Source organism: Halichoerus grypus, chromosome 7 (assembly GCF_964656455.1).
Source record: "Halichoerus grypus chromosome 7, mHalGry1.hap1.1, whole genome shotgun sequence".
Classification (NCBI taxonomy): Eukaryota; Metazoa; Chordata; class Mammalia; order Carnivora; family Phocidae; genus Halichoerus; species Halichoerus grypus.
Genome location: NC_135718.1, coordinates 114,250,611 through 114,276,558, shown reverse-complemented (window position 1 = coordinate 114,276,558; position 25,948 = coordinate 114,250,611). Strand labels below are relative to the sequence as shown.

General features: G+C 45.5%; 1 protein-coding gene across 1 annotated transcript in view; it reads left to right on the top strand.

Moving 5' to 3' along the window:
* Positions 1–1,961: 1,961 nt before the first annotated feature.
* CACNA1E (calcium voltage-gated channel subunit alpha1 E) overlaps positions 1,962–25,948 on the top strand; it is a 319,486-nt gene continuing 295,499 nt past the window's right edge. Inside the window, exon 1 of the mRNA XM_078078099.1 lies at positions 1,962–3,607. Coding sequence (XP_077934225.1) covers positions 3,342–3,607 — 266 coding nt within the window. The 5' untranslated portion in view covers positions 1,962–3,341. The remainder of the gene's footprint in view (positions 3,608–25,948) is intronic.

Below are 25,948 nucleotides of genomic sequence, written 5' to 3'. Positions count from 1 at the left end.
ATGCATTTGTGATTCCTGTCTCCTCAGGGAGGCAAGCCCCAACTCCACTGGGTCTTCACATTTCCAAGTGTAATATTCTGTCTTGGGGAACCTAGGTCTCTAAAGAATTACAACAGCCACAGAGAACACAGGACATTGTAGAGAGAGGGAAGGGGATTAGTACTGCCTCTCTTCTGAGTGGGTGGCATTGAAGACCCAGATCTGGAGGTTCCAGATCTTCCAAGAGCCTCTTCCAGACGGTAAAGCTTAGAGAGCCCTGCTTCCTCTGAGCATGAAGAAACAGGCATACCACTCGGACGACTGCCAAGGCCAGGACCCAGGGAAAAGAGGTGAAGTTGTAGTGTGAGAATGAGGTCTATCAAGCATTCTGGCTGGTAAGGTTGTAGAATCTAATTTAATCCAAGAAGAGGACACTTTTTTTTTTTTTTGGTCATCTATTTTCTTCATTTGGCATCCTCAGTGCCAACAGTGCCTAGTGCTCAAAAATATTTATCAGATGATTGATGTGAATGAATTTTGTGCTATGGATTATGGTCCTGCCTGAAAGCATGGGTTTGATCACTTCTGCAAGCCCTTTCTAATCTGCACAGTTTACAGGGTTAGTGAGATAGCCACTTGTGACCATTGTGAATGACTAAACAGGCTGATGGGGCTTCGTGGTTCATAGCACCGCCTCCCCTTTCACTTCTGACCAGGTATCCAGACAGAAAAGGGTCTTCGAGTAAAGGGAGGTAGAATGACAGAATAAGGCAGTAATGTGAAATCAAAATACTAATTAGAATGGACACACCTTGCATAGTAAGCTGGACTGAAATGGGCTACCCTGAATCAAAAGGTCAATATGATGTCCCAAGGGCAGCACGGACACCATTCCTTTGGATTTCCAGTACCCAGAGGATTTCCCTTCACACATACACTCACATACATTCTCACCCAGATGTGTGTCAGTGCTCACGTGGCCTTGCCCACACATAGACACACACAGGAACACACGTGCCTCTCACTCAGATGTTATCACCCTTCCCATCAGTTATTCTCACACACAAAGACACTGCCTTTCACACATGTGAAGCCACACTCACCCATGGTTTCCAACCTCCAGGTTTTAGTCTCTTTGTTTCCTTCCTCAGCCGCTCCCTTCCCCTTCTCTAACATTGCTTAGGTGCGGAGGATTTGGATAGAGCTGTGTATTGAGCCTACACTGGAAAAAGGAGAGTAAAGTGTGCTCCAGCTAGTGTAGACATGGAAGGGGGCAGCCGGTCCTGTGCTCAGTTCAAACCACTGAGTCACCTGTGGAGAAGGGCTTGGTTGCTAAACCTAGGGACTCTTTCTCCGGGTCTTGGAGTCCACCTTTTCCACTTATGCAGCTCAGATACTAAGTGTTTTTTTCTTCATTAATGGGGTGGATTTGAGGAAGTCAGTGGAGCCGATTTATGGGTAAAAGATAGGGGTGGGAGGATTCCCCTGATGGTTAATAAGACTTTGAGAAAGGTAGTGTTAGCTCCAAACTCACCATCTACGGCCCCAATATCTGGACCAGTCTTCCAGAAATGGATGCGCAGGGCTCCGCGAGAGCTGAACCCAAGAGGCCGCCCCAGATCGCATTTGTCAGGGGGAGGGCAGAAGCTCCCACGCGGAGCTGGCACCAACACCCGAGTGCGGAGCCCCCAGAGGTCCTAGCGTGCCTCACGGGGCCTGCGGGTTGCTAAGTGGGGAGATGGGGAGAGGGTGCCGCCTTCTCCGCGGAAATCCCTGGGCAGCGTTCCTCGGACACTGGGAGCTGAGGAGGAGCAGCGACTGGGCCCCGGTGCGCGGCGCGCAGGGCGCAAAGGCTTCGACTACCCTTCAGGGCAGGCACTGCGCGGGGCACAGCACCTGCGGGCGCCTCGGCGGGGACGGAAGGCGCGAGTGCGTGCGCGCGTGCGCGTGCGCCCCCGCCGGGCCTGGGCTCGGCTCTCTTGCGGGGACGGTGCCGCGCCGCCCGCTGCGCCCGCCTCTCTCCTCTCGGCGTTACTTGGGGAGGGGGGACTCTCGCTGGACCTCTGCAGCGGTGGCCCCCTACCCTCTGGCTAAATAAATCCCGAAGCCAAACCAGCCTCGCTTTCCAGGCCCCTGAAGCCGCGGTCGGCCGGGGTCCTTCCGGCTCCATCCCCGCCCCTCCTGTCCTCGCCGGCCCCGCCCCCGCTTCTCCTGGCGCTCCAGCGCGCGCCTCGCTGCGCCTCTGCGCTCCGCTCGCTCTCCGCTCCTCGCCTTCCCCTTTCCTTCCCCACATTCTCCTCTGCTTCCCGGGAGTGGGGCTGTCCGAGTGGCAGAAGAAACCCAGCCGTTCAGGAGGAAGTTCGGTCCTTGGACAACTCCCGTGCCAGGCCACCGCTAGGCTCGCCTGCAACCTGTTCCTCCCTCGCCCAAGTGCTCGCCCGCCCGCCCGCTCCCGCTCCCGCCCTCGCCCCGGCGCAGCCGCGGATCGCTGTTGCATGCTGATCCGGGGAGGCGGCGGCGGTGGCGGCGGCGGCGAGCGCTCCGGCAGGATGCTGGCACTCGGGCTTCGCTGCTCTCTGGATGCTGCTCAACTTCTATCCCAAGCGCAGGAGCTTTGAAGTCGTTTGTTCCTCTCCGGTTGGATTGACTTCTTATTTTGATATTTTGGGCGTTGCGGTTTGCGCAGGAACCTCAATATCGCTCTCCCCCCTCCCTCTCTGTCAACCTTTGGATGCGTCTGTGCTGGCACATTTAAAGACCCAAGTCTTGGCTGTGGAATTTCTTAGTTGGACTTGCTGGGGCTGGCGTTATAAAGCATGTCACCATAACCCCGTCCTTATCTTTTTTTTTTTTAAGTTCTTTTGTTTTCATTTTTCCCTTCCTCCCCAACCCCCACCCCCAATAAATCACCAAACTGTTACCTAGCGGGCCGGTGCCTGCCTCTCTTCCAGAACTAGGTGGTGCGTCTGCCAGAAGAGGAGCTATGTTTGAAGAGCAGCCTACTCCACCCCTCTCCTCTTCAGTCCCTGAATGCCACCACACACTGGCATTTTGAAAAAAAAAAAAATTGCCTCCAGAAACTGAGCACCCCCACGCCCTCCCCCCGTGTTTTTTTTTTTTTTTTTTTTTTTTCCTCCTTGAGGAATGGAGCTTCGCAGAGGTTGTATTTAGATTCAACAGTTCGGAGCGGCGGGGCTGCTGCTGCCGCCTCTTCCAAGAGCTCGCGAGGCTCCCCGGAGGCGGTGGTCCCCGCGCTCGGCTGGATGCGGCTCTGAGTCTCCGTGTGTCTTTCTGCTTGTTGCTGTGTGCGGGTGTTCGGCCGCGATCACCTTTGTGTGTCTTCTGTCTGTTTAAACTTCAGGATGGCTCGCTTCGGGGAGGCGGTGGTCGGCAGGCCGGGGTCGGGCGATGGAGACTCGGACCAGAGCAGGAACCGGCAAGGAACCCCGGTGCCGGCCTCCGGGCCGGCGGCCGCCTACAAGCAGTCGAAAGCGCAGAGGGCGCGGACTATGGCTTTGTACAACCCCATTCCCGTCCGGCAGAACTGTTTCACCGTCAACAGATCCCTGTTCATCTTCGGAGAAGATAACATTGTCAGGAAATACGCCAAGAAGCTCATCGATTGGCCATATCCTTTCTTGCCCTCTCCCCCTTTGCATTTCTTTGGGTAAGGGGGGAAATCTAGCATGGAATTTATCCCGCATCCCCTTCCTGGTGCCAATTTGCCCCTTTGCTGAAGTGCACTCTTTACTTCGGTGTGCCTAAGGGGCAAGCTTGGTGCTGTAGAGGCCAGTGTGGGCACGGGTGCTTTTCAAGGTAAGACTTTTGGTTTTTTAATTTTTCCTATGTGGAAATCTGTAGCGTCCCTGGGTGCATGGTGTTGCTGTCTGCCCCTTTCTGGGCTGGGCTTTGTCTGATTCCCAGGCCCCCAAGGCCCTTCACATAGAATGGGTTGCCCCTAATCTCAAGGTTTTCTTTCATACTCACTCCCCCTTTTCCTCCCTCAAAGCACCCCCCTCTGTCCCCATCCCCACCAGCTGGGGAGACACCCGCACTATCTGCCCCTGGGGAAGTCAAGGCTCCCTGGGGGATTTATCAGTTCAGAAGCTTCAAGAGTCTGGGCCAAAACCCTGTAGACAAATAGAATGGATAAATAAAACAGCCATTTGGCTGGGGATCCAGCTAACTCTGGGGACTGAGTTTAAGTTCCACTGAGAGTGGAGTGAATGAATGTGTCAGCGGAGGTAATCTCTAATGATCCAGCCCAGACAGCTCAGAGTTGGAGTTCTCTTCTCAGCCAAAGAAGAACAGCTCATCAGAGCTCATCATTTTCTTAGTCCGGTTGGGTGCACCTGCCTCTGAATGCTTGACCCAGCTGAGTGCTCTCCTAGGGCCCAAGATTCAGGTTGATATGCTGGGCCTGAATTCTTTAGCTGAGGGCTGCATCAGCTGAGCCCAGAGGTGTGCAAGCAATCTGTCTCTCCCTACCTCCAAAGGAACTGCTCTCCACAGAGAGCTGGTGGCATCTCTCATGGTGGCGGTGTCGGGGTGAACAGGCATCAAAGGAGCTTCTTTGCAGGTTTAATCAAGTGCACCAAATGCAGGCTGCTGATTAGGCTTCTCGCTGCCTTGTTCTTCACTAAGAATTTGGGCATCTGGCAAGGTCTTTAGGAATTGCGGGTTGGTAGGGGTGGGGAGGGTGCTTGGTAAGAAGCAAGCCAGGGGGGTGGTGGTAAATATGGGGGTAGGCTTGGAGACATGGGACTTTGATGCTTGTGGAAAGACATTTCTTGGGAAGGATGCACCTGCAAAGGAGGCCCCTCCTCTTCTCCTCTATCCTCTTTCCCCACCCCCTCCCTCCAGGTGTGCATCATGAGGCAGCTGAGCTGCATTGGGTCTCTAGTATCAGTGAGGCACGTGGCTCGCTTCCCCTAGGGCTTGGGCATCTCCCTGCTACCCCCACCCCGGTCTCTGGCCTTCCCCTCCTTCCTCCCTAGTTCCCTGCCTCAGCAGCACTGCCATTGGCTGGCGCTTGGTGCTTCTAGGCAGCACCCCTCATTAGAAACGAAGGAGCTTCTCTAAGCAGATATTCTTCCTGCTGCTGCTCAAATCCTCCCACAACCACCCCTGGCTGGGCTTCCTCTCTCCTCCTCTCTGCACTCCCCTCCTCCTCCCACCCCCACAGAGTGATTCGGGGTCATTCCGTGCCCGAGTTGAACGTATCTAGGGTGGGGGTACTGGAGAGGAGGAAGGGTCGGGTCCCTGCAGTCCCGCCTGCCGGTGCACCGCACAAAGCGGACAGATCTCATTATGTTGCGTGCCGCGGCTGGGCTGCAAACACTCCTCTGGTCAGATCTCTACTGATTTCTCTAGCGGGGCCCCGCTCCCCCATCCGCCTTGTACAATTCTCTAAAATTCCCCACCCTCCAGGTGCTGCTTTACTGTGCTCCTCTCTTAGGGGCATGTTAACTCAGGCGCCCTTGGGCTTCCTTGCGGTAGACAAAGCGGCCCCGCCGCGCCGCGGGTGGCAAAGTGTGCCAGCAGCCATCGTTGGCACCTAGGACAGCGCCACCGAAACTCCCCAGGCGTCCGCGGCTCCGCGACCAGCCGGTTGGGTACCACGGGCACTTCCGGCTGGGCCCAGGCTCCGGGGCTGGGAAATGAAGCTCGGTTCCTAGACCACACGGTCGGCGCTTTTCACATTTTCGCTTCCGCTGCAAAGACACCGCCTTTCTACCAGGCGTTGCGAGCGCAAGGTGCGACAGTGGTTTTTACCCCGCCCTTTCCTTGTCTTTGGCCAGGATGAACCAGAGAGAGTCAAAGGAGAGAATAGGGAGTTGATTTCAGCGTCGTACTCAGTGCCTCGGCTGAGAGCTGGATCCCAGGGGTCTCTTCTGTCCCCGTCGTTGGAAGTTTCGCAGTGGTTCTGCAGCACTTAGGCTGTTGTAACAGTGTTAAGAGAACATCTGCTAAGGTGTGTAGAGGAGCCCTGTTGGAAAATTTAAAGTACACCATGTTGCTTTTTTCCTCTTCGCTGTGCAACGTGACTGACTGACAAGTATGTATTGCCTCTGGTGGTGACCATGTGGAAACACTGTGCTTCTGTGGGTTCTGCTTTTTCTCCAGTACTGCATCTCAGATCCTAGTCTCACTTTCCTTCCTACCTAGACATCCAGCTTCCGGAAATCTCTCCCTTTTTCTTCCTGGGAGTCACTGTGAGCAGTGGTTACCAGAAAACCTGGGAGCCGGGCTGTCTGCGTTCAAATCCCTGTTCCTTCACCAGCTCTGTGACCTTGAAAAGTTATTTCCTTACTTTGCGACTCAGTTTCCTTATCTGTAAAATGAGGGTGATAATCATGAGTTAGGGGGAGAATTAAATGACCTAACATATGTCGGGTTCCTAAAACATTCCTGATTACCCAGTAAACACTAGCTATTATTTTAATGGGGTCCATCAGAAATGTCAGCATACCTGAAGGGAGGGGTCTTAGTTCTAGGTGAACTAAATCTTCTAGGTTTTTGCCTCTCAAAGAGAGCACAGAGCAACATCCCTGTCACCTGGGGGCCTGTTAAAAATTCGGAACCCTGAGCCCCACTTCAGATTTTACTGAGTCAGAATCTGCATTTTAATAAGATCCCCAGGTGGTTAGTATGCACATTAAAGTCTGGGAAGTACTTCTCTACTGTTTATAAGGGCCAGATATTTGGAAAAAAAAAAGATTGTTCAGAACATGGGTTAAGACCGCCTGCTTTGAACTGACATATGAACATGTAACATGCTTGAGGACTTTGATTATCTGTGCACTATGTCTTTGAGGCTTATACATCTTTTATGGGCTGTAGAAAGTCACTGTGGAGCTAGGAGGAAATGAGCACTTCTGTGTGTTATGTTAGCTCCTCTTCACACTGCATATTACTGGTCTTTAACAAACTGGCCTGAAAAGATCAGTTAAGGGAAAGGAATTATTTAATTTATACTGGTAGGACCCTCTGGCTTGGGTGGGTGGGTGGGGTAAACTTCTCCAGTTATTTAATAGGGAAAGTCTAGTTCCTATGGAAAGAAATGCCCAAGATAACCCAGATTTGGCATGAAAGATGGTGGTAAGTTACAGCCCACTCTGAATGTGTTTCATTTTTCTTGGAAGCTACATCTGCATAGGGAGATAATTTTATTTTCTTATGGCACTCTTTTCTGCAGTGGATACCATAACCTTTTTGAAAATGCTAATCTGATTTAAAATGTGATGTTGCATTTTATATGATACCTCTATTTCTTTCTTGCTCATCTAATAGATGTAACAATAAAAGGATTCTCTTTTTCTCAGGGAATTGGCTGCTCTGAATGTCATCCCACGTTCACTGTGCCATATGCTTACCAGCTCTCACCTTTCCATGCCCAGGCTCAGTTACTCTGTGGACACACATAAGGTCTCCCTCATGGTTTGTGAGATGCCCCACACTTGTTTGCACTTTTTTTAGGTCAGAGGATGAGGGGAAGAAATGGGATGTCTGATTTGGGGCTCTGTGCCATTAATGGGCAGTGGGAGATTTTTTTTCCCCCACTGATGATGTGGGTCATCTCAGCAGGGATCACATGTTTCATGCAGAAATGTAAAGGGTCTAAAGTAGGAAGATCAAATGTGTTTGCAGCCACTGAGATGTTGAAAGCTCATTATAATGAACTTGTAGATATTCATCCATGATTTCCTGTTGCAGAGAATTTCACTGTGGCCTCAAAAGACTCCAGCTCTGGGTCAGAGGTTATGTGCTTTATTATGGTAAATTTCCCATTGTAAATTGCCTATTTATTTTGGAGGGTTTTGGTGAGGATTACTGAAGGCTTTAGTTCTCCCATCTCCCATTTTGGCATAAACTTTTCTCTTGGTCTGGTTGCCTATAAATATACAGCACCTTGCAGGATAGTAGACTGTAATCTTGGCAAGAATTTCAGGTTTGATGTAACGCTAATGGATCATGAGTCAGAGTGCCTTGATTAGGGCCGAGGGTGGCAGCTAACAAGGACAAAGTCTGTAATTATATCCTATGATCACATAACGCAGAAAGACTTCGCATCTTCTGTGTACCTGGGCACCGATGCAGATGGGGAAGCAGATAGTGAGTGTAACTGGCCCTGCGGCTGCTGGAGAAAGGTCTTCATTTTCTGAGCCTCCCAGGACAGTCTCCAAATTGTCCATTGGCTTTGTCTTTGAAATGAGGTGTGGGTAACATTTCCTCCGGAAACCAGGCTTTGACTTGTTGTGGGGACCAGTTGTAATTGGGTTGCAGCCTGGAAAGCAAGCTGGAGTGAAGGAGTTTGACAGAAATGAAATGACTGGAGAATGGAGATGAAAATATCTTGGACGTGATAGTGTTGTCTGTTGGTTTGCATGTCACCATTTCTCCACTTCCCTCCACTTGCTTTCCCTTGCAATAGGTGGAACGCACACTATGAATTAAAGGAGGAGGAAGGAAATAATGAGAACAGGTTTTTTTATCTTCTGAGAGATCCAGACTTTGGAATTATTAGCTCCATCCAGAATTGCTGATCTCTTTTTAGCTGCTGCTGTATAAAATGTAGGGTTTCTTTCCCCTCCAACTCTGCTGCTTTTCCCCCTCTTTATAGGAACATCTGGTTTCCTTCTATCTTCATGTTCTTAGTTAAAATAGAACAGAGCCAAGATTTGCTAAGCTGTCAGAAATCCTGCAAACCCTTGACTCCTTGGGTCCCACCAACAGCCCAGTAGCCTCCCTTTTGTTGTTTGCAGGGCTGCCTGGGATGGGAAGCTGCGGGTCTCCAATGCCCAGACATGGAAGGCAGCCATCAGAGGCCACTCTGCTGATCTTAGTTTGTTTCTCAGTGACCACACACACGTGCAAGAGGGAACCTGGACGTGACTGTGATGAATACCCTTTTATTCAAGGAGAGAGACTTTCTCTTTCTGCAGTCCTCTGTCCCTTTTCCGTCTCTCTGTATTTCTCCGTCTCTCATTTTTAGGTTCGGCCTTTGTGAATAATTCATTATATGTGTGGGTTTTCCCTAGGATTTTCAGAAAAGGAAGGTTATTTGTCTTCCTCTTGGATACAAGCAGGGTCTCTTGCTGAGGACCAGCTTCATAGATCGACTTTTCCCTCTGCATCTGCTGTTTGTTGCAGTGGGACTGGGACACAAGAGAAAGGTAGCAGGGGAGGGGAAAGCTCTCTTCTTACATGCTTTTTCCTGCTGCTTTTATAATGACTGCCTCCTACTCAGTCCTGTTACATCTGGGTGCCCCATAAATATGCAGCTACTCCCCTCCTCTGTTCAGAGAACATGGTTAACTAGAAGATATTTGTGTCCCCAGGTCCTTGTCGCTCTGAATGCTCTTGTCATTCCAGGTCTTCATGCTAATAAATGCTGAGCCACAGAGCTAAGGAGGCTTCTCTAATTGTTTCTTTTCAAACTTCAGTGGGAATTCACATAGGAATTTGAAGGGGTGAGCCACCGCTGAAATTAATGTGTACCACTCCCTGTCACCTCTGCCATCATCAACACGATATGGTTTTTAAAGCAGTCCCTTTCAAGGAGGGATAAAAACACCAGTGACCTGTGCTGGTACTTGCCCTCCCAAGCATTCTGAACCTGCACAGTAGGGGCTTGTGTGGAGGCTCCCCAGCACGTTTCCACCATCACTTGGATTTAAGGACAGAAAGTACAGCCCTGAGGTTTTAGGCTTCTCCAACCTAGTGGTCCGTCTCTTATGTGTCAGTCCTACGTTAGGGAGATGTCTGTGGTGTATTTTTGCTCACTGAATAGCCCAGGAACATTTACTTAATTTTCCATTCCCTGTATCCTTGGCCAGTCTTTGGCTATAAACTCTGATGAGCCACCCCCATGTCACCATTTCTGGAAAGCAAGGGGCAGCCAGGAGGTGTGTCCTTAAGAGGGAGAAATGGGCCAGACTAAGGAGAACGGCACTGAATGACTAAAAAGTGTCAGTTATCCAAGACACTGGCAGAGCAGTGGGTACTTCTTAGGAGTGTCTTTTTTTTAATTGTATTTTGGGTTCCAAATTTGTAGGACTAAGCAGTTCCACTCTTAGTCCTCTTGAATATTTAAAAAAAAAAAAAGGACCCATTTTTAAAGTGGTAGCTCATCCCCGAGGCAGGTGGGCAGGGCTTGGGAATGTGACTGACTCCAGGCTAGGCTCCAGCTACAGGATCCTGTGGTCCAGCCCGCGAAGGGCTTCCGGGAGAGGCCATGTGTGGCCCCTATGCCAGGTGTGGTCTTTTGCCTGTGGGTGGTTGATCTGAATTGCTGTTGCAACTCTGCATAATTTCGAGGCTGTATTTTTTGCTGGATTTGGTCATGCTGCATGTGTACTGCATCTGTTCCCTCCATCGCTAGAGAATTTGGAAAGCCTGTGTCAGATGTAAGCCTTAGCTTTCTGAAGCTTAAAGCCGGGAGTGGGGCATCTATAGAATCCCCTCCCCCCTTAGAGAAGGGATGAAGAGGATGTGGCTGAGTGGTGGGTCACAGATTAGAGGGGAAAGGAAGAATGCTCTGACTAGGGTCAAGACCTGAGGCTTGGGATACTCAGACTCTGGCATCATTTCTGTGGCTGAGATGCAAGACACCGTGTGTGCCTCATTGACCCAGAGGAGAGGCTCTGAAAACCAGGACAGGGAGGAGAATCAGCCCTCACAAGCTTTTCTTCACCTGCGGCGTGGCTGTATGTTTGAAGGGTTTCAAACTTTCGGTGCCTCTTTCTCAATTTCCACACCATTGTCTCATGGGGCTGGTCAGACTCAAAAAGCATGAAATGGATTTTCAACAGTCACTCACCAGCGTCCTGGCAATTTCCAGCTGTATGCTGTTGGGAACTGTTTTGCTACTATTTTGTCAATGACCGTTCCTTCCAGCAGGTGACTTCCATCAGCATCAAAGCTAATTCCTCAGTTTCTTTGTGCTGAAGTCATACATATGCACTGCCCATTTCATCTACATCACTGGTTCAGAAGCTTCAGGATTTACTGAAGGGCTTATTAAGATACAGATTTCTGGACCCTACTGCCAGAGTTGTGGATTCAGTGGGTCTGAAGTAGGGCTTGGGAATTTGCCTTTGTCACAGGTTCCCGGGTGATGCTAAAGCTGCAGGCCTCGGAACCGTACTCTGAGAACCACTGTTTGATGTGGTTTTGTCATCTGCCGGCAGGGCCTTCAGAGAGGGCCAGTTTTGCAAATTGCAGAGGAGAGTCCCCATCCCAAATTTCTCTCATCTCTCAGCCTGAAGCCTTGCTGTGACCTCTGGGTTCAGGTAGTGAGGCTTCAAGACTTCGCTGTCAAAATGCAGATGATCTTGGGAGCTGGGATATAGTAGCAGCTACATGGCATTAACACCGTATAACTGAAAGCAGGCTCTTCTGAGAACTGGCACAGGACACGCCCCTAATTAATTTCCACACCTAGTGCAACCCTGACTTGCACTGAGCATCTGGTACAGTTTTGTTAGATGATTTCATTAGGTGGTTACTATTGGCCAACAGAAAGCATTACTGAAGGATCTCTTGCCTAGTGTTGCACTGACCTGGACTTGTAGGATCAGGGGTGGCCCTAGCGTGGGGAGGGGAGGTTGCTAGGAGGTAGTGAGGGCACTGGATAGCTGGTGGGGTCATTACATGCGAATTTGGAGGTTGTAAAAGACAGGCTTCAGGATCTAGCTATGGATCACTCCAGTTTCTGTATTACCCAATATGAACTGTGAAAAAAGCACACAGTATTTGTTATCTGGCATTTTATTATACAGTACTCTTTATTAATTGGCACCCAGAGATCTATAGCATAATAACAATTGAGATTTGTTCTGATGGCCCCCAGGCACCACAAAATGCCATAGTGCTTTCTGAGTATTGCCAATGAAGCATTTATTACATCATGTTCAACATGGTTTGAATGGTGTGTGCGCTTTATTGTGTTCAGAGCTTTTGCAAATTACAATCCGTATTGATTATTTAAGGTAGCTCTTTATCACTTTTTTTTGTTAAATTAACCAAAGTGTTCTTCTCTAGCTACACCAGATAACAAAAGAATCCCTGCATTGTTCTAGAAATCAGTCCTTTCAGCTCTAGAAATACTCTAGGACTTAGAGATGAATTCTGGACAATTGTCATACTGTCAGGTGGTGATTAGAACAAAGTCATATTTTTTTAAATGGATTGATAGCTCAGCAAACTTTGGATTCACTGGGCAAGTTCTCCAGCTAGTAAGCTGGTATTACATCTGACTGGGTGTGCTTGTGTCTGTAGGCTGTCATTGAAAATGAGCCATCAAGATTTACAAGAGACAGAAAGGGTACGTGCACCCCGATGTTTATAGCAGCAATGTCCACAATAGCCAAACTGTGGAAAGAGCCAAGATGTCCATCGACAGATGAATGGATAAAGAAGATGTGGTATATATATACAATGGAATATCATGCAGCCATCAAAAGGAATGAGATCTTGCCATTTGCAATGATGTGGATGGAACTGGAGGGTATTATGCTGAGCGAAATAAGTCAAACAGAGAAAGACATGTATCATGTGACCTCACTGATATGAGGAATTCTTAATCTCAGGAAACAAACTGAGGGTTGCTGGAGTGGGGGGTGGGGTGGGAGGGATGGGGTGACTGGGTGATAGACACTGGGGAGGGTATGTGCTCTGGTAAGCGCTGTCAATTGTGCAAGACCGTTGAATCTCAGATCTGTGCCTCTGAAACAAATAATGCAATATATGTTAAGAAAGAAAAAAAGAAGAAGAAGAATGTAGCAGGAGGGGAAGAATGAAGGGGGGGAAATCGGAGGGGTAGATGAACCATGAGAGACAATGGACTCTGAAAAACAAACTGAGGGTTCTAGAGGGGAGGGGGGTGGGAGGATGGGTTAGCCTGGTGATGGGTATTGAGGAGGGCACGTTCTGCATGGAGCACTGGGTGTTATGCACAAACAATGAATCATGGAACACTACATCTAAAACTAATGATGTAATGTATGGGGATTAACATAATAAAAAAATTAAAAAAAAAAAAAGATTTACAAGAGAGTTTCCAGTGGGCATCTCAGGAAGAGGTTGACAGATTCTCTTCTTCTTTCCCCGACCTGACTGAATTATCCAACTTTAGTGCCTTGGGTTGTTTCCATGTACTTTTATACTTGTCCCATCTCTTTTCTTGTTTTTTTTTACTTTTTTATTGTTATGTTAATCACCATACATTACATCATTAGTTTTTGATGTAGTGTTCCATGATTCATTGTTTGTGCATAACACCCAGTGCTCCATGCAGAACATGTCCTCTTTAATACCCATCACCAGGCTAACCCATCCTCCCACCCCCCTCCCCTCTAGAACCCTCAGTTTGTTTTTCAGAGTCCATCATCTCTCATGGTTCATCTACCCCTCCGATTTCCCCCCCTTTATTCTTCCCCTCCTACTATCTTCTTTTTTTCTTTCTTAACATATATTACATTATTTGTTTCAGAGGTACAGATCAGTGATTCAACAGTCTGGCACAATTCACAGCACTCACCATAGCACATACCCTCCCCAGTGTCTATCACCCAGTCACCCCACCCCTCCCACCCCACCCCCACTCCAACAACCCTCAGTTTGTTTCCTGAGATTAAGAATTCCTCATATCAGTGAGGTCATATGATACATGTCTTTCTCTGATTGACTTATTTCGCTCAGCATAACACCCTCCAGTTCCATCCACGGGGTGTATGTACCCCTTTGGATCCCTACATTTGTATCTTTGGGGTAAATACCCAGTAGTGCAATTGCTGGATCATATGGTATCTCTATTTTCAACTTTTTGAGGAACCTCCATACTGTTTTCCAGAGTGGTTGCACCAGCTTGCATTCCCACCACCAGTGTAGGAGGGTTCCCCTTTTTCCGCAACCCCGCCAACATCTCTCCTTTCCTGACTTGTTAATTTTAGCCATTCTGACTGGTGTCAGGTGGTATCTCATTGAGGTTTTGATTTGGATTTCCCTGATGCCGAGTGATGTCGAGCACTTTTTCATGTGTCTGTTGGCCATTTGGATGTCTTCTTTGGGAAAATGTCTGTTCATGTCTTCTGCCCATTTCTTGATTGGATCATTTGTTCTTTGGGTGTTGAGTTTGATAAGTTCTTTATAGATTTTGGATACTAGCCCTTTATCTGATACATCATTTGCAAATATCTTCTCCCATTCTATCGGTTGTCTTTTGGTTTTGTTGACTGTTTCTTTTGCTGTGCAAAAGCTTTTTATCTTGATGAAGTCCCAATAGTTCATTTTTGCCCTTGCTTCCCTTGCCTTTGGCGATGTTTCTAGGAAGAAGTTGCTGCGGCTGAGGTTGAAGAGGTTGCTGCCTGTGTTCTCCTTTAGGATTTTGATGGACTCCTGTCTCACATTGAGGTCTTTCAACCATTTGGAGTCTCTTTTTGTGTGTGGTGTAAGGAAATAGTCCAGTTTCATTCTTCTGCATGTGGCTGTCCAATTTTCCCAACACCATTTGTTGAAGAGACTGTCTTTTTTCCATTGGACATTCCTTTGTGCTTTGTCGAAGATGAGTTGACCATAGAGTTGAGGGTCCATTTCTGGGCTCTCTGTTCTGTTCCATTGATCTGTGTGTCTGTTTTTGTGCCAGTACCATATTGTCTTGATGATGACAGCTTTGTAATAGAGCTGGAAGTCCGGAATTGTGATGCCGCCAGCTTTGCTTTTCTTTTTCAACATTCCTCTGGCTATTCGGGGTCTTTTCTGGTTTCATACAAATTTTAGGATTATTTGTTCCATTTCTTTGAAAAAAGTGGATGGTATTTTGATGGGGATTGCATTGAATGTGTAGATTGCTCTAGGTAGCATTGACATCTTCACAATATTTGTTCTTCCAATCCATGAGCATGGAACGTTTTTCCATTTCTTTGTGTCTTCCTCAATTTGTTTCATGAGTATCTTATAGTTTTCTGACTACAGATCCTTTGCCTCTTTGGTTAGATTTATTCCTAGGTATCTTATGGTTTTGGGTGCAATTGTAAATGGGATCGACTCCTTAATTTCTCTTTCTTCTGTCTTGTTGTTGGTGTATAGGAATGCCACTGATTTCTGTGCATTGATTTTATATCCTGCCACTTGACTGAATTCCTGTATGAGTTGTAGCAGTTTTGGGGTGGAATCTTTTGGGTTTTCCACATAAAGTATCATATCATCTGCAAAGAGTGAGAGTTTGACTTCTTCTTTGCTGATTTGGATGCCTTTGATTTCTTTTTGTTGTCTGATTGCTGTGGCTAGGACTTCTAATACTATGTTGAATAGCAGTGGTGATAGTGGACATCCCTGCCACGTTCCTGACCTTAGGGGGAAAGCTCAGTTTTTCCCCATTGAGAATGTTATTCGCTGTAGGTTTTTCATAGATGGCTTTTATGATATTGAGGTATGTACCCTCTATCCCTATACTCTGAAGAGTTTTGATCAAGAAAGGATGCTGTACTTTGTCAAATGCTTTTTCTGCATCTACTGAGAGGATCATATGATTCTTGTTCTTTCTTTTATTAATGTATCACATTGATTGATTTGCAGATGTTGAACCAACCTTGCAGCCCAGGGATAAATCCCAGTTGGTCATGGTGAATAATCCTTTTAATGTCCTGTTGGATCCTATTGGCTAGTATTTTGGTGAGAATTTTTGCATCCATGTTCATCAAGGATATTGGTCTATAATTCTCCTTTTTGATGGGGTCTTTGTCTGGTTTTGGGATCAAGGTAATGGTGGCCTCATAAAACGAGTTTGGAAGTTTTCCTTCCATTTCTATTTTTTGGAACAGTTTCAGAAGAATAAGTATTAATTCTTCTTTAAATGTTTGGTAGAATTCCCCTGGGAAGCCATCTGGCCCTGGGCTTTTGTTTGTTGGGAGATTTTTGATGACTGCTTCAATTTCCTTAGTGGTTATAGGTCTGTTCAGGTTTTCTATTTCTTCCTGGTTCAGTTTTGATAGTTGATACATCTCTAGGAATGCATCCATTTCTTCCAGGTTATCTAATTTGCTGGCATAGAGTTGCTCATAATATGTTCTTATAATTGTTTGTATTTCTTTGGTGTTGGTTGTGATCTCTCCTCTTTCATTTATGATTTTCATGATTTGGGTCATTTCTCTTTTCTTTTTGATAAGTCTGACCAGGGGTTTATCAATCTTGTTAATTCTTTCAAAGAAGCAGCTCCTAGTTTTGTTGATCTGTTCTACTGTTCTTTTGGTTTCTATTTCATTGATTTCTGCTCTGATCTTTATTATTTCTCTTCTCCTGCAGGGTTTAGGCTTTATTTGCTGTTCTTTCTCCAGCTCCTTTAGGTGTAGGGTTAGGTTGTGTATTTGAGACCTTTCTTGTTTCTTGAGAAAGGCTTGTATTGCTCTATACTTTCCTCTTAGGACTGCCTTTGCTGCATCCCAAAGATTTTGAACAGTTGTGTTTTCATTTTCATTTGTTTCCATGAATTTTTAAAATTCTTCTTTAATTTCCTGGTTGACCCATTCATTCTTTAGTAGGATGCTCTTTAGCCTCCATGTATTTGAGTTCTTTCCGACTTTCCTGTTGTGATTGAGTTCTAGTTTCAAAGCATTGTGGTCTGAAAATAGGCAGGGAATGATCCCAGTCTTTTGGTACTGGTTGAGACCTGATTTGTGACCTAGGATGTGATCTATTCTGGAGAATGTTCCATGGGCACTAGAGAAGAATGTGTATTCCGTTGCTTTGGGATGGAATGTTCTGAATATGTCTGTGAAGTCCATTTGGTCCAGTGTGTCATTTAAAGTCTTTATTTCCTTGTTGATCTTTTGCTTAGATGATCTGTCCATTTCAGTGAGGGGCGTTATTAAAGTCCCCTACTATTATTGTATTGTTGTCAATGTGTTTCTTTGCTTTTGTTATTAATTGCCTTATATAGTTGGCTGCTCCCATGTTGGGGCATAGATATTTACAATTGTTAGATCTTCTTGTTGGAGAGACCCTTTAAGTAGGATATAGTGTCCTTCCTCATCTCTTATTACAGTCTTTGGTTTAAAATCTAATTTGTCTGATATAAGGATTGCCACCCCAGCTTTCTTTTGGTGTCCATTAGCATGGTAAATGGTTTTCCACCCCCTCACTTTCAATCTGGGGGTGTCTTTGGGTCTAAAATGAGTCTCATGCAGACAGCATATCGATGGGTCTTGTTTTTTAATCCAATCTGATAGCCTGTGTCTTTTGATTGGGGCATTTAGCCCATTTACATTCAGGGTAACTATTGAAAGATAGGAATTTAGTGCCATTGTATTGCCTGTAAGGTGACTGTTACTGTATATTGTCTGTGTTCCTTTCTGGTCTATGTTGCTTTTAGGCTCTCTCTTTGCTTAGAGGACCTCTTTCAATATTTCTTGTAGGGCTGATTTCGTGTTTACAAATTCCTTTAGTTTTTGTTTGTCCTGGAAGCTTTTTATCTCTCCTTCTATTTTCAATGACAGCCTAGCTGGATATAGTGTTCTTGGCTGCATATTTTTCTCATTTAGTGCTCTGAATATATCCTACCAGTCCTTTCTGGCCTGCCAGGTCTCTGTGGATAGTTCTGTTGCCAATCTAATGTTTCTACCATTATAGGTTACAGATCTCTTCTCCCGAGCTGCTTTCAGGATTTTCTCTTTGTCTCTGAGACTCGTAAGTTTTACTATTAGATTTCGGGGTGTTGACCTATTTTTATTGATTTTGAGAGGGGTTCTCTGTGCCTCCTGGATTTTGATGCCTGTTTCCTTCCCCAAATTAGGGAAATTCTCTGCTATAATTTGCGCCAATATACCTTCTGCCCCTCTCTCTCTTTCTTCTTCTTCTGGGATCCCAATTATTCTAATGTTGTTTTGTCTTATGGTATCGCTTATCTCTCGAATTCTGCCCTCGTGATCCAGTAGTTGTTTATCTCTCTTTTTCTCAGCTTCTTCATTTTCCATCATTTGGTCTTCTATATTACTGATTCTCTCTTCTGCCTCATTTATCCTAGTAGTTAGAGTGTCTAATTTTGATTGCACCTCATTAATAGCCCTGTTGATTTTGACTTGGTTAGATTTTAGTTCTTTTATTTCTCCAGAAAGCGTTTCTCTAATAACTTCCATGCTTTTTTCAAGCCCAGCTGGTATCTTTAAAGTCATGATTCTGAACTCTAGATCCGACATTGTACTAATGTCTGTATTGAGTAGGTCTCTGGCAGTCGGTACTACCTCTTGTTCTTTTTGTTGAGGTGATTTTTTCCGTCTTGTCATTTTGTCCAGAGGAAAATAGATGAATGAGAGAACAAAATGCTAACAGGGTAATAACGTCCCCAGAAAATATACTCTAAACAAATCAGAAAAGACCTGAAGCCAGGGGAAAAGAAAAGGAAAGAAAGAAAAAAAAAAGAAAAAAAGAAAAAGATAAAAACAAACAAAAACAGAACAAAACCAAAAAAAAAAACAGAATGTGATCAAATATGATCAGGCTGGTGCATAGATTAGTGCCACACACTAGATTTTGTGTGTGTTTTGGTCTGTTAGAAGAAAGTGCCTCCCAAAATTTTAGAGAAAGAAAAACTTATATGTGTACAAAAATAAGGTTTGATATGATGAAGGGATGGAATATGATTGTAAAGATGAAAATTATAAAAAATTTTATAAAAGGAATTGATAAGTTGTTTGGAAAAAGAAAGAAGAGGATTTAAAAAAAAAAAAGAAAAAAAAAGGGAGAGAATGTGATCAGGCAGGAGAGTAGAACAAAGCCATGCACTAGAGATTTCGGGTATATTTTGATCTGTTAGAAGAAACTGTATCTCAAAATTTTAAAGAGAGAACAACTTATATATATATGCCAAAAATAAGGGTAACTATTATGAAGGGTTAGAATATGACTCTAAAAATGAAAAATAAAAATGTTTTTTTAAAAAAGGGATTGATAAGATGTTGGTTGAAAAAGGGAAAAAGAAAAATTAAAAAAAAAAAAGACAGTTAAAAAAATTAACTTTGGGGGCGCCTGGGTGGCTCAGTTGGTTAAGCGACTGCCTTCGGCTCAGGTCATGATCCTGGAGTCTCGGGATCGAGTCCCGCATCGGACTCCCTACTCAGCAGGGAGTCTGCTTCTCCCTCTGATCCTCCCCCCTCTCATGTTCTCTCTCTCTGTCTCATTCTCTCTCTCAAATAAATAAATAAAATCTTTAAAATAAATAAATAAATAAATAAAAAATTAACTTTGAAAGACTAAAGAATCATGGTAAAAAAGCCATGAATTTGAATTCTATGTGCAGTATTCCCCTAGCGCTGGAGTTCTGCCGTTCTCATTGATCGGTAAACTTGGTCTTGGCTGGCTGTTCTTGCTGATCTTCTGGGGGAGGGGCCTGTTGCTGTGGTTCCCAAATGTCTTTGCCAGAGGTGGAATTGCCCCATCCTTGCCCGGTCAGGGCTAAGTAATCTGCTCGGGTTTGCTCTCGGGAGCTTTTGTTCCCTGCAAGCTTTCCATACAGCTTTGGAGGACGAGAGTGAGATGGTGGCCTCCCAGTCTCCGCCCCGGAGGAGCCGAGAACTCGGGGCCCCACTCCTCAGTGCGCCCGCAGAGAAAAGCAGTCAATCACTCCCGTCTCCCAGGTCTCCGGCCGCACTCCGTGCTCACCTGGCCTGTGACTGAGCGTTTCTATCTCTGGCACCCGACTCGGTGTGGGGTCTCCAAACCCAGCATATCCCTGAGGTGCACTCCCGAGCCGCTCCTCCCGGGGGAGGAAGGGGAGTCTCCCCGGATCTGCCGCTTGTTGGGTCCCTGCTGGAGGAGCAGTGGCCCGACTGTGCCATGGGTCATGGTTTATGGCCACCCTGAGCTGAGAGCCCGCTCCTTGGCTCCGTCTCTGCAGCTGGCTTCCCTGCTCCGATACCTGGAAGCTCTGCCGCACTCAGGCACCCCTGGTCTTTCTGTGACCGGAGGGTCCTGAGACCACACTGTCCCAGCGAGGGTTCCACCCCCCGCTTAGCCACTGGAGCAACGTCCCTCAGTCGAGCCGACTTCTAAAATTTCCAATTTTGTGCTCCGCTGCTCTATCACTTGCCAGAAGCGGCCGACGGAGGCCCCCTCCCCCGCCGTCTGTCCTCCTGAATATCGCCTCGGATTCACTTCTCCGCACGTCCTGCCTTCTAGAAAGTGGTCGCTTTTCTGTTCAGAGAGTTGTTACTATTCCTTTCTTCGATCTCCTGTTGAGTTTGTAGGTGTTCAGAATGGTTTGATCCCCATCCAGCTGAATTCCTGAGACCAGATGAAATCCAGGTCTCCTACTCCTCTGCCATCTTGTCCACCCCCCATCTCTTTTCTTCTTGATCAAGGTCAGGGGATACTTGACTTGAAACTGTTCAATTGCAGGGTGATTGTCTTTAGATGCTCCCACTATGGAACCTTACAGTTGGGAATGACCCTAGTGGCCATCTTGATGACATCCAGATGACTCTTTTTGGAGGACTGGGACTGCCTGGTCCCTCCAGTACAATGTTTATTTGCTTTCTATATTGGGATTACAAATCTTACCGAAATCTGATTGGTGCAATGCACCCCCCTTTCCTGAAAGAAATACACATACAACTTGCATTCAGTTGCAGGGGGTCCATGGATTGCAATGCTGACTATGTTAGAACATTCCCACATTCTGGGATGTTGGGTTGCTGAACCACCAAGCATAGTGACTCGCAATTCAACATCATATCCCTTAGCTACAGGTGTCACAGGAACTCCATGTGAAGGAGCTACAGAGATATGTTTGCACAAGTGCATCAGCCAGACTGCCATGGTAAAATACAAACACCCTAACCAAAGAGCAGTAGGTCAATAGAGGAACTCTTTCTCCATCCCCCTGATGGGTGGCCATCAAGCTTCTAGGGACGGGGTGCTCTTGTCATTAAGGTGTAGGACGTTGAAATAGTCTTCCTTAGAGCTTCCACCTGCTTGTTTTTATTTTTCCTGTTTCTGTTCTATAAAGCAATATAAACTCAATCTACTTCTCATTCACTTAAGATCCTATGGCACTGAGTAGTGCTGTAGACCAGAACTTTCTGTGCTGATGGATCTATGTTTTTATCTGTGCTAATATAGTAGCCAGTAGCCACATGTGGCTCTTGAGCACTTGATAGGTGGCTGTTGTGACTCAGTACTAAATTATAAATTACATTTCCTTTTAATTAATTTAAATTAAATAGCTACATATGGCTGGTGGCTATGGTAAAGGACAGCAGGGTTATAGAGAATAGATAATGATTCAGGAAGCCTAAGTTCCTGTCTGGGTTCTGTTATTTGTTTGCTATGTAATTGGGCAAGGTTTTCCTACCTTGGTGTGCAGGGCTTCCTATGCTGTACTCTGCACATGGTGGCAACCGCGCAATCACCTTCTTTTCAGCTGTTCCACTGGGCTGCTAATGTCTGAAGGCACCAGCTTCTCCTAGGCCTCCATGCCTGTGGACTTACTGCTCCCGGTGCCTGGAATGTCTTTTCTCTCTCTCCCTGACTTCCTGGCTTTAAGACTATACTCAGTAGTCACTTCCTTCATGAAGACTTCCTTGATTTCTCTTGGCAGAGTAAGACCAACTCCCTCCTCTGGGCTCCCATAGGGCACCTGGTTTATTACTTTATTGTAACATTTACCACATAGTTTTAGTATTGGTTTAAAATCCCTGGAAGGGAATGGACAGTGTCTGTTAGTTTTTAAATTACTGGAACATAGATCAGTGCTTATTAACATTAGCACATTTGTTTAAATTAAAACAAATTTTTAAATTTTTTTTCTTTGTAAAGAAATGGCAGTGTACTTCTGACTTAACTTGAGGTCACTTGCAGTCAGCAATAAACCCTGGATCTTTTATATGAATTGATGACAGAATTAGTTTTCTCTCACTCTGTTCTCAATTTAATTTTTGAGTCTAAATTCAGGACTTCATGTTTATTTCAAGTACGTTTTATTTTCTTTTGGTGCAACAGTCCTTCTTACAGAGATCCTTTACAAGTGGGGACAGGGAACCAACATTCAGTGAGTATTCACCAAACTTCAGACTCTCTGCATTTATCTATCTATCTGTCTATCTGAGAGAGAGATTGTCCACGTGTGTGCAAGAGCGGGGGGTGGAGAAGGGAGAGGGACAGAGAAAATACCAAGCAGGTTGCACAATCAGTGCAGAGCCCGACACTGAGCTCAATCTCATGACCCTGAGATCATGACCTGAAACAAAATCAAGAGTTGGACACCCAACCGACTGAGCCACCCAGGTGCCTCAAGACTCTCTGCATTTAAACAAAACAACAATCCAGTGAGATAACTATTATCCACATTTTAAATATAGAGAAACTGAGACTATAGAAGATTAAATCACTTGCCCAAGGTCACCACTAGTGAACTTGAACCCCAGGGGTCAGACTCCAAAATTTAAGTGATTTCTACTACACATTGTCTTGAGACTCTGCTGTTTAATGAGTGAGCTCTCTACTCGGAGCTCTACATCATCTGCAGACTGGATAAGCATGTGCTTTATACTTTCATTTGAGTAACTAACAAAAATATGGTTAGAATTGGGGACCTCACTTCTGCTTATCATTAGTGCATTGGTCAGTGCTCATTGACTGTTCAGCTTTTCTCGAATTTTCTGCACTATTCTTTAGCTGACTTGTATTTCTTTATTCAGTAAGAATTTTGTGCAAGATATCCTTGTCACATGCTTTGCTGAATCAATACATGCTTTTATGACTATTTCATGTCTATTTTAGGCTAGGATATAGTGTTCTACTTTCTCCAAAGTCCACACTAAATATCATTTTCAGAGACTCACTTAGACACTATTTTATTTCTTTACTAGAAAATAAAAGTGTTGAAGCCTAGAATCTCGGCATTTGAAGGGATGTTAGACATCATCTAGTCCGGTGCCCAGCTGGTGAAATCTTCACCTTACTGTTAGGATGTACAGTCTGCTTGGAAGCATTAAAGTGTCAAGGTTAAGAACTGGCCTCTGGATTCAGATCTTGGTACCATTTCCACAACTTCCTAGCTGTGTGCCTTGGGGAAGCGACTTAACCTTGCTGTGCTTCAGATTCCTCAAACATAAAATGGAAATAGGAATTTTATCTATAGGGTGTATCATATAGGATTTTTGAGAAGATCAGGTGGGATAGCGCATGTGAAATGTTAGGACAGTGTTTGGCATGTAGTAAGCCGTGACTACAGCTTAGTTGTTAGCATCTGGTTAACTCTGGGTGAATCAACATTAAACCTCTGCAGTTAAGTTTCCTTATAATAATACCATCTCCTTTCTTCTGACTCTTGTCAAGTTTTAGCCTGAGCACTGTGAGTAACAGTTATGTGACCTCGAGTTGGTTTTGCAACCTCTGTGAGCCTCAGGGATTTCAGGTGTGAGGGGGAAATCACATCCTTTACTTGCCTATCTTGCAAGACTAATGTGTATGAAAGCCCTTTGTAAACATGGATATATGTTAGTACTAACATTAATGTGGATATATCTAATATTTATTGCGTATTTATGAGGTGCTGGATTACTGTGCTAAATTAATCCCACAGATTATTGCATTGATTCCTTGTGGCAGTTCTACCGAGACTCGCAGTGTTGTTTTCCACACCCTACAGTTGGGGGATTAAGGTGTGGAGAGGTTAATTCACTTGCCCACTTACACAGCAAGGGAGAGCTGGAAGCCTGGCTCGGAGCCCAGGCTCTCAACCACTGTAGCTAGATGGTCTTCCCAGGAGCCTTTTTTTTTCCATCTCAAAGTTACTGAGTTTACTTTTTTTTTAAGATAAGTTTTTAAAATATCTACCTCAAAACCTGTCTTTCTTTGCATGTTTCTAATACTGATTTTACATTGATATTATCCCCAAGGACACATCTGGATTTATAACCCAGAAAAGATATCTTCAGGAGCAATAAGATGTGGAATTTTCCCAGCAGGCTTTCAGATCAGATATTCGGAACCCTCAGGCTTAAACAAACGCAGTAGATTTTGTTTTTGTTTATACAAAAATGGTAGCCACAGGTTTCAGATGGCTTGATTGATGGCATGTGGAAGGATCTGTCCTAGAGTCCAAGCTTGGCCTCTGAGTAGATTTCCTTCTCAGGGGTTGTTGGCCTTGTGGTGAATTATTCCTTATCTGTTTGGGTTTCTAGGTATTCTGGGTCTCCATCTCTGTTCTGTCAGAGAAGGGAGTCGGGATTGGACTCCACCAACTGTGGAAGAAGCTTCTGAAAGGGTTAGAGGGATGGTGGGGGAAGGGGAGCCTCCATGGGTTAGAGCCCTTGCACGTTTGCCTAATGAGCTTGATGAAGGTCACCTGACCAGGATCCTGGAGGGCATTTTCCCTGAGGGCACTGGATACTGGTGTGGATGTGAATGGAGATCTAGGATGTACCACTTGGCTTCTGGAAACCGGGTGGAAGATTTAAGAGAAATTAAGGAGTGGACCTAAAAAATATTAAAGGAATTGCCTCTTCTTTCTGCTAACTTTGGATTATATTTGCATGGGAATTTGTGTTTATGAAATAACTGAGCCATATGGATGTACAAGGATGCATGTGTTCTCTTGATCTGTTGATATGAGGAGCAGTTGAAGGGCGTGGGCTTGTCTGGAGGTGGGATGGGTGGGTGGATGTGGTAACACAAGGTGGGGGCAGGTCCGGGGAATATGGGCCCATGTAAATTCGGAGGATCTGAGCCTTTTGGCAAAATAGCACTCCCTTCTCAGAGAGAGTTATGTATGTATATATTTATTTATTTTGGAGGTCACCATTACCCCCTACCCAAGATGAGGATGTTACATATTTCGTGGGTAACCTCTTTCCCTGGCGATGATTAGAGAGTAACAGATGCCCACCCCTGAATGCAAAGGCTCATAAAGCCTGAGCTCATTTCTGTTACAAATATGGAGTAGACAGGCGAAAAGAGCAAAGCAAAGGAATAGATGTGGAAATTGAGAACTGTCCCAACAGCTATCCACACTTCCACTGTGAAAGGTTCAGAACAATCCTGCACAGTCATAACGCTTATCATCTTTCCTTTTCTCTTACCTTCATATATTTTTGTCATGTAATTTTATCAACATTCCATGGGGACCATGATCCAGGCTTAGAGAGTCATCCATTCCTCAGTACACCTTTGATAAATGCCTGTTGTGTGACACTCTGTGTGTGTTTTAGAGACATCTATCATTTAGCTCCGTGTGAAGTGGACATTGTTTCCATATTACAGATGATTAGCCCAAGGTCACAGGTAGATGTGATCTCACCGATTTCATTGGCTGCTCTCTTTCCATTGTAGCACACTGACTCGGGTCAGACCAGAGACTGGCAGGCACTGTTCCCTAACAGAGCATCTTTTTAGGATGACTGTGAACTGCTTGCGTATATCTGTAGCACCCACTGGGTATGAAGCTAAACCCACGGAAGAGTAAAGGATCAGTAGATGGGAGAAGAGCAGAGATCTCTTACCCATCGTCATGGTCATCATGAAATGGATCTGAGACATCTTGCGCTATATCATTGGAATGAGAGCTTCTTTTGGAATTAGGACATTTTGCTGTTTTGTTTTTCCCTTCACCAAAAGCTCCACTGCTGTAGTTCTTCATCGCTCTGTAGAGGACCTGTGTTTTGGAAATGCCAGTTCTTCCTCTCCTTTCAATATTAGCATATAAAGTCCGTTTTCTTTTTTCGAGCCCTCAAAGAAGTCTAGTCTTTTCTGGGATGCCCAGAGTTGTAAGTTATCATGTGGAGGAGTCAACTTGAATGACTTTTTCTTAAACTTTCATCTTACCGAATGCTTCTGCCTTTGCAGATTTTTAAGGAAATGGGAGTTGGGGGGACAGGGAGGCTGTGGAAAAGACTCTTAGACTCTTATAGAGAGTGTAGGAGAAGCTCTCTCTTACAGAGAGTGTGGGTTTATAGAAAAGCAGCTTTATGTTCAC